This window comes from Sorex araneus, chromosome 2 (genome assembly GCF_027595985.1).
Source record: "Sorex araneus isolate mSorAra2 chromosome 2, mSorAra2.pri, whole genome shotgun sequence".
Taxonomy (NCBI): Eukaryota; Metazoa; Chordata; class Mammalia; order Eulipotyphla; family Soricidae; genus Sorex; species Sorex araneus.
Genome location: NC_073303.1, coordinates 219,889,016 through 219,902,089, shown reverse-complemented (window position 1 = coordinate 219,902,089; position 13,074 = coordinate 219,889,016). Strand labels below are relative to the sequence as shown.

The window sequence follows — 13,074 nt, the reverse complement described above, 5'->3', positions numbered from 1 at the left end:
CGTCCTCCCTAACAGACCCCCTCCTTCGGGGAGTTAAGAGGCAGGCGGGTGGGCTGAGAAAGGTAACAGAGAGGCGCCCCCCCCCCCCCCCCCCCGCCTGTGCAGGCCCAGCTTCAGCCACAGGCTCCTCCCCGCCCCACCCCCACCCGCACTTAATACCTCTGGCCCCGGGTCCACTGGCCTGGACTTGGGACGGGCTGGGACAGACAGCAGCCAAGTGTCTCTGGCCGCAGGAGCCGCAGCTGCAGGCGCGGCGGTACCTTCCGTCCGTCCCAGAGGAGGTAAGCGGGGGCCCGGGAGCTGGCACCCAGGCGGGCCAGAGCCCCCCCCCCGTGTTGGTGTTCAGCCCAGGCGTCAGTGTCCCCTCGCCCCTTGGCGTCTCTGACCTTCAGCGGCTCCAGGAAGGCACACGGGTGTTTGCCCCACATGGTTGATAGGAAAACGGGGCTCAGCGGCTGGAGCTGGTAATGTGGGTTGCACACGGCTGACCTAGTTCAGTCCCCTGTACCCCACACTGTCCCCCGAGCCCGCCTTGAGCGATTCCTGAGCACCACCAGGTTGCCCCCTGCCACCACCAAAAAAAAGATTTTAACTTGGTTCAGAGATGCAGTGAGACGCTCAGTGTCACATTGGGTTTGGGGCCACCAAGACGGGGCGGGGGAGGGACCACTTTGACCACCAGCATCCACTTTGAGCATCTGGATGCCTTCATTCAGCAGAACCACCGGGGAGCAAACACCCCTGGACCGGAGTGGCCCTGCCAAGGGGGCGGCTCGCGTGTCTTTCGCCGCTCTGGCCGCCTCCTCTGGTGGCCGTTGCTTGCCAGTGGTTTGTCTCATCTGCCCGAGAGCCGGTCCTCAGCCTTCTGGGTCAGAGGGTGCAGGGTGGGGAGGTGCTGGGGGCCAGGGCTTGAGCGGCCAAGCTGGCTGGACGAGCCGTCGCGCCCAGCCTCGACCGCCACCTACAGGTCCCTTGGGCCGTGGCCATGTGGCTGCCCCTGCTGCTGGCCGCCCTGCTGGGGGCCGCGCTGTGGCTGCTGAGGGACGGGCAGCGCCTACCCGCCAGCGCCGCCTTCGTCTTCATCACGGGCTGTGACTCGGGCTTCGGGCGGCTCCTAGCCCTGCGGCTGGACCAGCGAGGCTTCCGAGTGCTGGCCGGCTGCCTGACCCCCGTGGGCGCCGAGGACCTGCAGAAGGTGGCCTCCTCCCGCCTCCGAGCCACCCTGCTGGACGTCACGGACCCCCAGAGTGTCCAGCAGGCGGCCAAGTGGGTGGAGACGCAAGTTGGGGGAGCAGGTGAGTGGCCGTGCGCCCGCGGGGAAGGGGGGCCGGGGCCAGGGGCCAGGGGCGTGTCGCCTCCACCCACGGTGTCCCCACAGGGCTTTTCGGGCTGGTGAATAACGCGGCGGTGGCCGGCATCATCGGGCCCACGCCCTGGCTGAGCCGGGAGGATTTCCAGCGGGTGCTGGACGTGAACACCCTCGGTCCCATCGGCGTCACCTTGGCCCTGCTCCCCCTGCTGCAGCGGGCCCGGGGCCGGGTGGTCAACATGACCAGCGTCCTGGGCCGCCTGGCAGCCAATGGCGGGGGCTACTGTGTCTCCAAGTTCGGCCTGGAGGCCTTCTCTGACAGTCTGAGGCGAGTATTCGGGCACTGAAGACTGTTGTCCCTGGGCTTGGGGGCCACACCCTGTGCGCTCAGGGGCTGCCCCGTTTGGCTTTCAGGGTGGCTCTTAGGAGTATCCAAGAGACCAGGTGGGTGCTGGGGACCCAACCCAGGGCTCCCCCAGGCAAGTGTGTGCTCCAGCCCAGAAAGGGGACAGTAAGGGATTCGACCTTGGGGCTGGAGTGATACACAGCGGGGAGGGCGTTTGCCTTGCATGAGGCCGACCTGGGTTCGATTCCCAGCATCCCATATGGTCCCCTGAGCACCGTCAGGAGTAATTCCTGAGTGCAGAGCCAGGAGTAACCCCTTGCATCGCCAGGTGAGACCCAAAAAGCAAAAAAAAAAAAAAAAAAAGATTCGACCTTGCGGCCTCAAAGCCCAGCCCTCCTCCCAGCTCATCTGTTCTCTTAGTCTGTTTATTCCTCATCTGTTCGGGGCCCGCACCTAGCAGTGCTCAGGGGTTACTACTCCTGGCGGGGATCGTATGGGATGCTGGGGATCGAACCTGAATGCAGGGCCACCGTGTGCAAGGCCAGTGCCCTACCCGCTGTACTACTGCTCTCATCTTTAGACACTGATACCCCACCTGCTGACAAAGGAGACTTGAGGGGCTGGGCCCAGGATCAGGGCCGAACTCCGAACAGCTTCTGAAGGAAGCTAGGCTCTTACCACCACTCAGGAGATAACTTCAGTATAGACTTTTGTCCCTATTGTTTGTTGGGTTTTGGGTTGTGTGTTGTGTGTGTGTGTGTGTTTTGCGGGGGGGGGGGGTGTACAATCAAACCCAGGGCTTCACAGGCGAGGAAGCTACCAAAAGGGGTTCTCCTAGGTTGGGCGCTAGCCAACTGTGGGGAAACTTGATTTTTTGGTTTGGTTTTGGCTTGGGGACCACAGCCGGCAGTGTGCAGGGCTTACTCCTAGCTCTGCATCAAGAATCACCTGGTGGGGCTGGAGCGATAGCACAGCGGGTAGGGCGTTTGCCTCGCACGAGGCCGACCTGGGTTCGATTCCCAGCATCCCATATGGTCCCCTAAGCACTGCCAGGGGTAATTCCTGAGTGCAGAGGCAGGAGTAACCCCTGTGCATTGCCGGGTGTGACCAAAAAAAAAAAAGAATCACCTGGTGTTGCTCGGGGGACCATAAGGGATGCTGGCGTCAAGCCCTCCTTGGCCCCTCAGGTCTGCTGCTGCAAGCAAGGCAAGCGCTTTGCTCGCTGGACTATGATTCTAGCGCCTGGGTGAGCTGTTCTCCGGGCCCAGAAAGACTCACAGCGGGTAGGGCGTTTGCCTTGCATGCAGCCGGCATGGGTTCGATTCCCAGCATCCCATATGGTCCCCCAAGCACCACCAGGCGTAATTCCTGAGTGCATGAGCCAGAAGTAACCCCTGTGCATCACTGGGTGTGACCCAAAAAGCAACAAACAGGGGGCTGAAGTGATAGCACAGTGGGTAGGGCGTTTGCCTTGCACGCGGCCGACCCGGGTTTGAATCCCAGCATCCCATATGGTCCCCTGAGCACCGCCAGGGGTGATTACTGAGTGCATGAGCCAGGAGTGACCCTGTGCATCGCCGGGTGTGACCCAAAAAGCAAAAAAAAAAAAAAAAAGCAACAAACAAAAACAAAAAAGACTCAAGGGGCACAAGTGCACAGCTGACCCCGTTTGATCTGCCACTGTGGCCTCCTGTGGTCACAGCAGGGAAGCCCAACACAAACATGTATTTTATGTCAAAATATTTCCATTGTAAAGGAGAAAGAACCTATGTAAGGGGCCAAAGAGACAGTACACCAGTTGGTGGGCGCTTATTTTGCATACTCCCCGCCCAGGTTCTATGCCCCATTGTCTCATATGGTCCCAAGTTCTCCCAGGAGTGATTCCGGAGCACAGAGCTAGAAGTAAACCCTGAGCATAGCTGGGTGCCCTCCCCCTCAAAACAAAAAAAATCCCTATATAATACTGGTAAGTAATACCTAAAATATCTCTTTGATTCTTTAAGAAGTTTGCTGACCTCTGCACTAGGTCACATAAGAGACTATCCAGGGGCTGGAGCGATAGCACAGCGGGGAGGGCGTTTGCCTTGCACGCGGCCAACCCGGGTTCGATTCCCAGCATCCCATAGGGTCCCCTGAGCACCGCCAGGAGTAATTCCTGAGTGCAGAGCCAGGAGTAACCCCTGTGCATTGCCGGATGTGACCCAAAAGCAAAGAGACTATCCAGAAATATAAAGAACACTCAGGCAAACAAGCGACACCTCGGTGCCGTTTGCCCCGACTCCAGGGCCACCTTCCAGGCAGAACCTCGTGCCTGAAGGTCCCTACGCTGTGAAACCTTCTCCTCTCCAGGAGGGACGTGGCCCCTTTTGGGGTTCGAGTCTCCATTGTGGGGCCTGGCTTCTTCCGGACTCCGATGACCAACCAGGACAGTTTGGAGACGACGCTACGGGCACGCTGGGCAGAGCTGGCCCCGGCCACGCGGGCCCACTACGGGGAGGCCTTCCTGGCCAAGTGTGAGTGGCTGGAGCTGGGGGCCATGAAGTCACTCGAGGGCCAGACGGGTCCTGAGACGGGCAGGGCAGTCAGGGAGGGGGGAGGCCACTGGAGTGACCCCAGAGGGAGCCCGCAGGCCCTGGGGACCCTGCCCGGCACTCAGGCTGGGAAAGGGGCCGTGGGTACCACTCACCTGTGGGATAACGAAGACCCGGGACCCAGAAGATGGGGCTTGAGCCAGGCTACTTGGGGACAGGGACACTGACTCTGGCCCCGCCCTGGGTCACAGACCTGCAAGTCCAGCAGCACATCATGAGCCTGATCTGTGACCCCGACCTGACCAAGGTGACCAGATGCCTGGAGCATGCCCTGACCGCCCGTCACCCCAGAACGCGCTACAGCCCCGGCTGGGACGCCAGGCTGCTCTGGCTGCCCGCCTCCTACCTGCCGGCCAGCCTGGTGGACGCTGTCCTTGGCTGGGTCCTCCCAAAGCCTGCCCAGGCCGTCTGCTGAAGCAGCCGCCCCAGCAAGGACTTGGGTTTCTCACCCCACCCTAGCATGGTCCGATGCCTGGTACAAAACAGGGCTCAATAAATACGACTCGTGAAAACAGAAGGTGGGCACAAAGGAGGTGGCCCTGGAGATGGACTGCCAGGGTCTCTGGTCCGGTTAGTGACCTACAAGCTCCCGCGCCACCGCTGGGGGGCAGAGGGCAACTGTCCGGCACAGCGATCTTTAAGGCTGCACCTGGAACGCTGGCCACCAGAGGGCGCTTGGCCACACGGCTCTCCCGCACGGAGTGTTGGGAGGGGGAAGGGCTCCACTTGAGGCCAGGGGGAAATCCAGGGGAAAACCACTTAGAAGTCTATCACCTAAGCCAAGATGGAGATGCGGCCAGGAGAGAGCGTGGGATCGGAACAAGGACCCACGGTGGGTCCTGAGCACGGCATCCCTCCAGCCCCGACCCCCAGCAATGCCTGATGTGGCCTTGGTGACATCACTTGCTGGGTTGCGATGCCACATCCAGGTCTTGGCATCAAATAAAGAGTGGAGTGCCCCATGAGCACTGCCTGGGACACGCACCCCCCCCCAAGAAAAAATAGCAATTTTCCCCATGGTGGCAGAGGCAGGCCTAGGGGCCAGAGCGACAGTACAGGCGGAAAAGGCAACTTGCCTTGCACAAGGCCAACCCAGGTCCAATCCCCTGGATCCCATATGGTCCCCAACCACTGGATGTGACCCAGGGGAAAACATAAGTGTTGGGGTTGTTTGTTTGTTTTGCCTTTTGGGTCACAGCCAGTGATGCACCAGGGTTCCTCCTGGCTCCGCACTCAGGAATTACTCCTGACGGTGCTCGGGGGACCATATGGGATGCTGGGAATCGAACTCGGGTCGGCCGCGTGTGCGTGCAAGGCAAACGCCCTCCCCGCTGTGCTACCACTCCAGCCCAGGGGGGAAAAAGGAAGTTAACGCGGCAGGCCAGAAGCCGGGGAGATGGCCAGTAGGCTTGCATTCTGGCTTCTCCCAGCCAGCACCTGAGGACCAATTTTCACACCTTTTGGTGCTTTATGAATGTCCCGGCACAAGGCAGGGTGAGCCACAGACAGGCGCCACCTCCACTACCAGCCCAGTCAACAGCCTCAAGAAAACCACTTTCCTCAAGCCCCTCTGTCCCCCCAAATAAGCCTGGGAGTGCAAACAGAACAGGAACCCAGAGGGCAGTGGTAAAAGAGATGGGACAGGGGCTAACAAACACAACAGCTGTGCCACACACTCCCTGGAGCAGCCCCGGCCCAGGGTCCCCAGAGTCCCCAGGGCCCCCGGCTGGCATCCCCCCCAACCCCCAACCTAAGCTCTGCTGTGTGTGTGCATCTCTCACTCCTGAAGACACAGTGACACCGACTAGTTCTCTTTCCAATCTGAAAAAATAATCCGTTTAATTGAAAAACCTGGAGTCTACACCCCACCCCACCCCACATGCAGGGGCTGAAGAGATCAGACCCCCTACATGACCTCATAGCCACTTCGGATGCTCTTCACGAGTAAGCAGGCAAAGATAATCCCCAGGACCTGGGGGGAAAGAAAGTGGGAGAGGGGATGCATCAGAACAGCAAGGGACCGAATATCCACGGACGCCCCCCCCCCCGGCACGCCCAGGGCTGCCCACCCCCACGTGCCCACGGCTGACCCCCGGTGCCTCTCACCTCCACGGCAGCAATGCCCAGGGCTGCTTCGGCCACCACCTGCACATTCCGCCTCAGCCACAAGCCAATGGTCTTCGTGCAGCCCTGCAGGGTGACCGCACCCCAAAGAGACGGCATCAGACACCCACCAGCACGGCCCTTGGCCTGTTTCCCCACCCGCCCCGCCTTCCAAGGAGGGGGTCCACAGCCTTAACTGCCCATTTCCCTGAACCTCAGCCCTCTCCGCTCTGTCCCTCCCTCCCGCCGAGGTTCCCAAGGCTTCCAAAGTCCCAGCTCTCATACCTCATGGTAGATGTCCTCCACGCTGAAATTATTCCCACAGCCAACAGTGACATTCCGGCAGCAGGAATCAGGAACTTGGCTGGGGGTCATAGCGGGGACGGTGGCCCAGTCAGTGTAGTTGTCAGCCCCACAGCAGTTGAACTGGCGGAGAAAGGTGAGTGTGGGGGACAGCTCAGTGGGCGGAGAGTGTGCACTGCACAGAGGAAACCCCAGCAGACCCCAGCATGATGCGGGGAGGACCCCCTGAGCAGGCTGAGCTTAAAGCAGGCCCGAGCACTATACAGCGGGTCAGGCGCTTGCCTTGCACATGGCCAACCAGAGTTCCATCCCTGCACCCCATACACTCCCCTGAGCACCACCAGAGGGCACAGTGAGGATTAAACCCCGAGTAGCGCTGGATGTGGCCCCCAAACACACACACACACACACACAAAACAGTATGAGGATAAAAATCTCTTCCCAAGGGGCTGGAGCGACAGCACAGCGGGGAGGGCGTTGGCCTTGCACGCGGCCGACCCGGGTTCAATTCCCAGCATCTCATATGGTCCTCTGAGCACTGGCAGGGGTGATTCCTGAGCGCAGAGCCAGGAGTAACCCCTGTGCATTGCCGGGTGTGACTCAAAAAGAAAAAAAAAAAAAACCTCTTCCCAAGACCCCTCGGGGCTCCCAGCAACCCCAACTCACTCTTTCCTGCAATTTATCCACTATGGAAGCCGACTGGTTGTTTTGTTTATATTCCTGCATCTTATTCCGGAAGTCCTTATTAAACTCCGACATTATCTGGGAATGGGAAGGAATGAAATGAACAGTGTTAAGTAAAAATTCCTAGGAGCACTTGGGATTACGTGGGAGAACCTGGATTCCAACCCAGCACTGTAGGGAGTGTCCTCACCACCCACCAAAAAAAAAAAAAAAGGGTCATAAAATTCAGGTCATGTGGGTATCTACATTCGCCCCGGCTGTCCCCTAGTTAATGCTCACCTCGTTTTTAAACACATAGCCAGCGATGCCTGCAGCCACCTCCACCACCACGATGAGAGACAGCAAGATAGCAAACTGCAAACACAAAATACGAGTGTGGGGTCCGGAGCCTGGGTGAAGCCCCCCTCGAGCTCCCAGCACGGCCCTGCCGTCCCACTCACCGTGATCACAAGGCAGTAGTTCTCTTTGCAAGTGCCACAGCAGCCCACGAAGGCCACCAGGAAGAGGAAAGCACCCACCCCGATGATGACCAGGGGCAACAGGGAGCCAGCCGTGGTCCCCTGGTTAACGGCCTGATTCAGGAAAATCTGGGCGGCGACCCCCACGGCGATGAGTCCCACCGCGCAGGCCTGTGAAAGGAGGGCAGGGAGGGGTGAGGCCAGCCCCACCGGCCACCCCGGGCTGCAGGGAGGACTGCGGTGCGCGCGCGCGGGCGCAGGGCACAGACTCGGTCCCACACCTCCGGGCAACTCCAGGTCGGGAGGGGAGAGGGCGGCGCGCCCTGGCCGCGGGGCAAAGGTGGCACGAAGGCGGTCAGGAGTCACCCAGAGAAGCACAACCCCCGGGGCTGCCTTCGAATTGGATTCCAAGGAACAGTCTGGACACCGCCCCCCACCCCACCCCCGGGGCTCGTGCTCCTCCCCAGAGCGGAGCTTCCCGGGGGGGCGTCTAGAAGAGCGTTCCCCCCCCCCCCGTCCCCCAGTGCCCATCGTGGGGACCTGGGGAGGAAACGGTGGTGCGCCCTCGGGGCAGAGCAAATGGGGCGGGGGGGGGGGGGGGGGAGCAGAGCCCGTCCCCACGCCCAGCCGCCGGCAGGAGGGTAGGGAGGGATAACGAGGGGCGCCCCGCGGGAAGGAGTGCGGGAAGGAGTGCGGGGAGCCCGGCGGCGATAGCATCGGGCCGTTGGCCGGTGGCCCCACTCGCTGCCCGGTATCACAAGTGGTTGGGTCACCAGACAGGAAGGGCCTGGGGGTGGGGGGGCAGGGCGGCCGAGCGGCCCGGCCGGCCCGACCAGCCTTCGAAGTCCCCAAGGCTGGAGGAGGGGCGGCCGGGCGGGCTCCCCGGGGGCTCCCCCTGCACATCTGGCCCGCAGCTGCCTCGGCGCCGCTCCCTCCCTCGCCCCGCACCCCGCCCCCCGCCCCCACTCACGCAAAAGGCCAGCAGGATAACGTAGAGCAAGAACTTGACACATCGCATGGGTCCTTCCACCGCCATGGCTGCAGCAGGGCCTGGGCCGAGGGGGACGGGGCGGGGGGGGGGGGCGCTGAGCGGCCGCTGGGGGGGGGGGGTCGCGCCGGCCCCCGACGCCTCCCCCCGGGAACCCACAGGCTGGTCCACGTCCCCGCGCCCCTCCGGCCCCGCTGGCCCCCGCCCGGGCCCCGGGCGCACCCCCAGCCCCCACCCCGGCACCCCACAATCCCTACCCGCCCCCAAAAGCCCGTCTCAGCCGCGGCCGAGCCCCCCCCCCACCCGCTGCCACGTTACCCCGGAAAGCCGCGCGCGGCGGGCACACCCCCCCACCCGCGCGCCCCGCCCGGGCCGCGGAACTTCGGCCAAGTTGTCGGGTCCCGGGGGCCAGCAGGGCGCGGGCCCGGCGTCCAGGGCGGCGGCGGCGGCCCCCGGCGGCCTCACCTGCGCTCGGCGACGCTGCGCGCTGCTCTCCCGCCGCGGCTCCGGGGCGCTCTAGCGGCGCCCCCCGAGCTCGCCCCGCCCCGGCCTCCAGCCACAGCCCACAGCCCCCGCCCCCCCCGCCCCGCGGACTCCCTCATGTGACGCTGGAACAGCTGCGGCTTGAGTCACCCCGGGCGGCCCCCGGCCCGGTCAAGGCCACGTGGCCCCCCCCCCCACCCCACCCCCGTCCGGCCGAAGACGGCGCCCACCCCCGCAGAGGGCGGGCCCGGGGCGCATTCCTGCCGCCTGGAGCACCCGATCGGCGACCCCACCCGTCCGCCCCGGGCCGGGGCCCTGGAGGGGAAGCAGGGGGCGAGCGCCCCCTCGGTGCTCTGAGGTCGGGGAGGCGCCGCCCCCGAGCTGGGCGCCCGGGCGGGGCGGGAGCGCCGCGCCCCCCGGCCCGATGCCCGCGGCCCGCCCCGCGCCCCCGCGTCCCCGCCCGCGCGTCTGTCCAGGGAGGAGCCGCAGGCCGCGCACCTTGGGATCAGCACCCCCACCCCGACGTGCTGCGGCGCTCGGGTGCTGAGCGGGCTCCCCTCCAGCCGGGGGACCACCACCCCCGCCCCCAACGCGGGGAGGAAACCCGCCCAGGCGGTCACGTGTCCGCCTGCCCCGCCCCCTGGGGGAGGGTCTCGCGCGGCTCTTCCCCCACCCCACCCCACCCCACTCCCGGGGCCGCGGGGGCGGTGGGGGACCCCGCAGCCCCCAGCATGTCCCCTGCCGGCGGGGCGGGACCCTGCAGAACCCCCAAGGGGCCGACGGCCTCCTTCTCTCGCGGTGGTCCTGGTTGGGAGCCTGCGAGCAGGCCGCGGGCAGGGCCAGCCCTGGCCCCCCCAGACTGGGGCCACCCCTTAGGTTCCGAGGGGAGTTTCAGACTGGGCGCACACAGGGAAGTCGCGAGCGCCGCGGGCCGGGCCGGGCCGGGCCAGGCGCGGGTATCGCAGGATCACACCTTTCCCAAAGAGGGAAGCGGCGCCCGCGCGTCGCTGATAACGCCTGGCACGGGACTGGGCGCCGGGGTGAACGGGCCTGACCCACGCCCACCCCCGCACCTCGCGATCCCCAGCAGGGACCTATGAGCAGCCCCCCTCTAAATGATTCGGGGAGCAGCTGGGAGCCCTGGATGGCCGAGCTTTACAGGGAGCGACCCCTCCAGCTCCACCCAACCCCCCCAAAAAAAATTAAATAGAGGACTATACAAAGCCAGGGCCGGAAATGGGGAAACGGGATGCGGTTCGTGGTGGAACACGTGCTTCCCTGCGTGTGGCTCTGGGTTCAATTCCCGACACAGCGGGAGAAAAGCGAGATAAAGCCAGACTCCCAGAGCCCGCCCCCTCCTCCCGCGAACCTTGCCCCGGGGTTATCTTAGCGGACAGACTGAGGAGGAAGAGCAAAGAAAGGATAATTTGTGCTACCACTGCGATGCCAGACTTCTGCTATGTGGGTGAGGGCGGGGGAGCGAGGAGGGGGACGGAGGGGGTCAGCACCTAGGCCACGCTGCGAGCACCAACAGCAGGACGGGCTCAGGGGGGCGGGTGGGGGCGCCTCACCTACCGAAAGGAAAAAGCGAGTGGGGTCCTTACCTTGCTTGCAGCCGACCTGGGTTCAATCCCTGGCAGATGGCATATGGGCCCCTGAGCCCGCCGCCAGGAGTGACCCCTGAGTGCAGAGCCAGAAGTCACCCGCTGGGTGTGGCCCCAAAACAAACAAAAAAGAATGAAGGCTTGTGTTTAAAGAGAAAGAAAGAAAACGAATGGATTTCACAGAGGGAAATTTCCCCAGGTAAAGGGAAGGTGCAAATGTGGAAAAGGTATTTGGGATATTCGTGTGTGTGTGTGTGTGTGTGTGTGTGTGTGTGTGTTGTTGGGGGGGGCCATGCTCAGAGGACCATGTGTGGGACCATATGTGGTAGCATGCGAGGTGAGCACTTTAGCCTGTGTACTGTCTTTCTATCCCCCCACATTTTTGCACATAACAAAGGAATAAATTGGAATTTCTTTGTTTCTGTTTTGCTTTTTGCCTTTTGGACCACCCCTGACTGCTCAGCGCTCACTTCTGGCTCTGCATTCAGGGATCTCTCCTGGTGGTGCTCAGGGGAGCAACATAACATATGGGATGCCCTAGATAGAACACAGCTGGGCCACAATGCGAGGCAAGCATCCTGCCCACTGCGCTATCCAGCCCCAGAATATCTAGTTTTACTATTTTACTATTGCTGGAGCGATAGCGCAGCGGGTAGGGCGTTTGCCGTGCACGCAGCTGACCCAGGTTCAGTTCCTCTGCCCCTCTCGCAGAGCCCGGCAAGCTACCGAGAGTATCCCGCCCGCACGACAGAGCCTGGCAAGCTCCCCGGGGTGTATTCGATATGCCAAAAACAGTAACAACAAGTCTCACAATGGAGACGTTACTGGTGTCCGCTCGAGCAAATCAATGAGCAACAGGATGACAGTGACAGTGACAGTGACTATTTTGAGAAATCGTCCACCATACTGTCTTCCGTACTGTTTCCCACCATCACTGCACCCTTTTATGTTCCCGCCAGCAGTGTCTGAGGGTTCCCTCTCTTCCACATCCACAGCCGACCACTCGGCCTACTTCCAGATCTGTGCCCAAGGATGACTGAGTGCCCAGGGTTGAACCCCAGGCCTCCTACGTGCAAAGCAAGCCCTCCATCGCATTGCGCTGCCACCCCAGCCCGTTCCTTGGCTTTTTGATAATGGCAATTCCCAAGGTGTGTGGTGACATCTCATTGTTTTGAACTGCATTTCCCGGATAATGAACGATGCCAACCATCTTTTTCATGTGCCTGTTTACCGCCTACCTGACTTCTTTCGAGACGTGTCCACTCTGATATCCTGTCTGTTTTGGGGCTTCGTCTGGTTTAGATTTAAGGGCCACACCCTAATCCTGGCTCTGCACTCAGGGATCAATCCTGGCTCAAGGGACCATATGTGTTGCCAGGTTTCAACACAGGTAGACCAGATGCGAGGCCAGTGTACTATCTCCCTGGTCCCTGCCTGTTCTTTTAATTAAGTCATTCGCTTGTGTGTGTTGAGTTATATGTTTTTTACACAGTCACTCGTGCATCGTTATTAAATAAATATGGAGAGAGGGCTGGAGTGATAGTGTAAGAGATAGGATGCTTGCCTTGCACACAGCTGACCCAAATTCAATTTCTGACACTCCATATGGTCCTGTGAGCCCCACCAGGAGTGATCCAAGTGCAGAGCCAGGATCTGCACTCAAGCTGCAGCAATTCAGTCAATGCCACACCATCAGCTGGGACCACTGTCCTACAAATGATGCCCATATGATGCCCATGTGATACCCAACATAGTGTGTTACAGGCTGCATGCACTGCCTAGGTGGAAAGAAATCTGATCTTGGAAAAAATGATGAAATCATCAGTGCCAAAAAGAGAGCACAGCGGGGAGGGCGTTTGCCTTGCACGCGGATGACCCGGGTTCAATTCCCAGCATCCAATAGGGTTCCCCGAGCACCGCCAGGGGTAATTTCTGAGTGCATGAGCCAGGAGGAACTCTGTGCATCGCCGGGTATGACCCAAAAAGAAAAGAAAAAGAAAAAGAGAGCACAGCAGGGAAGACCCTTGCCTCTCTGGCACCTGGCCAGTGTTTCATCCTGGCCCCAGTATGGTTCCCCAAGGACTGCCAGGAGTGACCTCCTGAGTGCAGAGCCAAGAGTGACCCTTGAACATTGCAGGGTGAGATCCAGAGACCAAAAAAGGAAAGCAAAGGAAACTTTAGTCCAAGAAATAGCTCAGAGGCAGA

General features: G+C 61.6%; 2 protein-coding genes across 3 annotated transcripts; one reads left to right on the top strand and one right to left on the bottom strand.

Moving 5' to 3' along the window:
- Positions 1–186: 186 nt before the first annotated feature.
- On the top strand, positions 187–4,729 carry RDH5 (retinol dehydrogenase 5). Its single transcript, XM_004601921.2, has 5 exons — positions 187–281; positions 968–1,295; positions 1,379–1,637; positions 4,005–4,168; positions 4,438–4,729. Exons 2-5 carry the CDS (start codon positions 986–988, stop codon positions 4,659–4,661), a joined length of 957 nt encoding a protein of 318 aa, XP_004601978.2. The 5' UTR covers positions 187–281; positions 968–985; the 3' UTR covers positions 4,662–4,729.
- Positions 4,730–6,062: 1,333 nt separating this feature from the next.
- Positions 6,063–9,860, bottom strand: CD63 (CD63 molecule). Of its 2 annotated transcripts, none has more exons than XM_055128939.1 (8): positions 9,764–9,860; positions 8,765–8,844; positions 7,777–7,965; positions 7,616–7,690; positions 7,319–7,414; positions 6,635–6,775; positions 6,353–6,436; positions 6,063–6,218 (listed from the first exon to the last, which is right to left on the bottom strand). In XM_055128939.1, the coding sequence occupies exons 2-8, from the start codon at positions 8,828–8,830 to the stop codon at positions 6,153–6,155; spliced, it is 717 nt and encodes a 238-aa protein (XP_054984914.1). In that variant the 5' UTR covers positions 8,831–8,844; positions 9,764–9,860; the 3' UTR covers positions 6,063–6,152. The 2 variants fall into 2 exon arrangements, with proteins under 2 accessions (XP_054984914.1, XP_054984913.1); XM_055128938.1 differs by lacking the exon at positions 9,764–9,860 and adding an exon at positions 9,248–9,393 and having other exon boundaries at positions 6,064–6,218.
- Between the last annotated feature and the right edge of the window lie 3,214 nt (positions 9,861–13,074).

Excerpts from the sequence above, each read along its gene's own strand:
- RDH5 (XM_004601921.2), top strand. The coding sequence starts at position 986 with ATGTGGCTGCCCCTGCTGCTGGCCGCCCTGCTGGGGGCCGCGCTGTGG. Across the intron at positions 1,296-1,378 it reads GACGCAAGTTGGGGGAGCAG|GGCTTTTCGGGCTGGTGAAT; the intron begins GTGAGTGGCCGT and ends GTGTCCCCACAG. Across the intron at positions 1,638-4,004 it reads GCCTTCTCTGACAGTCTGAG|GAGGGACGTGGCCCCTTTTG; the intron begins GCGAGTATTCGG and ends TCTCCTCTCCAG.
- CD63 (XM_055128939.1), bottom strand. The coding sequence starts at position 8,830 with ATGGCGGTGGAAGGACCCATGCGATGTGTCAAGTTCTTGCTCTACGTT. Across the intron at positions 6,776-7,318 it reads TGGATAAATTGCAGGAAAGA|TTCAACTGCTGTGGGGCTGA; the intron begins GTGAGTTGGGGT and ends TTTCTCCGCCAG. Across the intron at positions 6,219-6,352 it reads TGGGCATTGCTGCCGTGGAG|GTCCTGGGGATTATCTTTGC; the intron begins GTGAGAGGCACC and ends CTTTCCCCCCAG.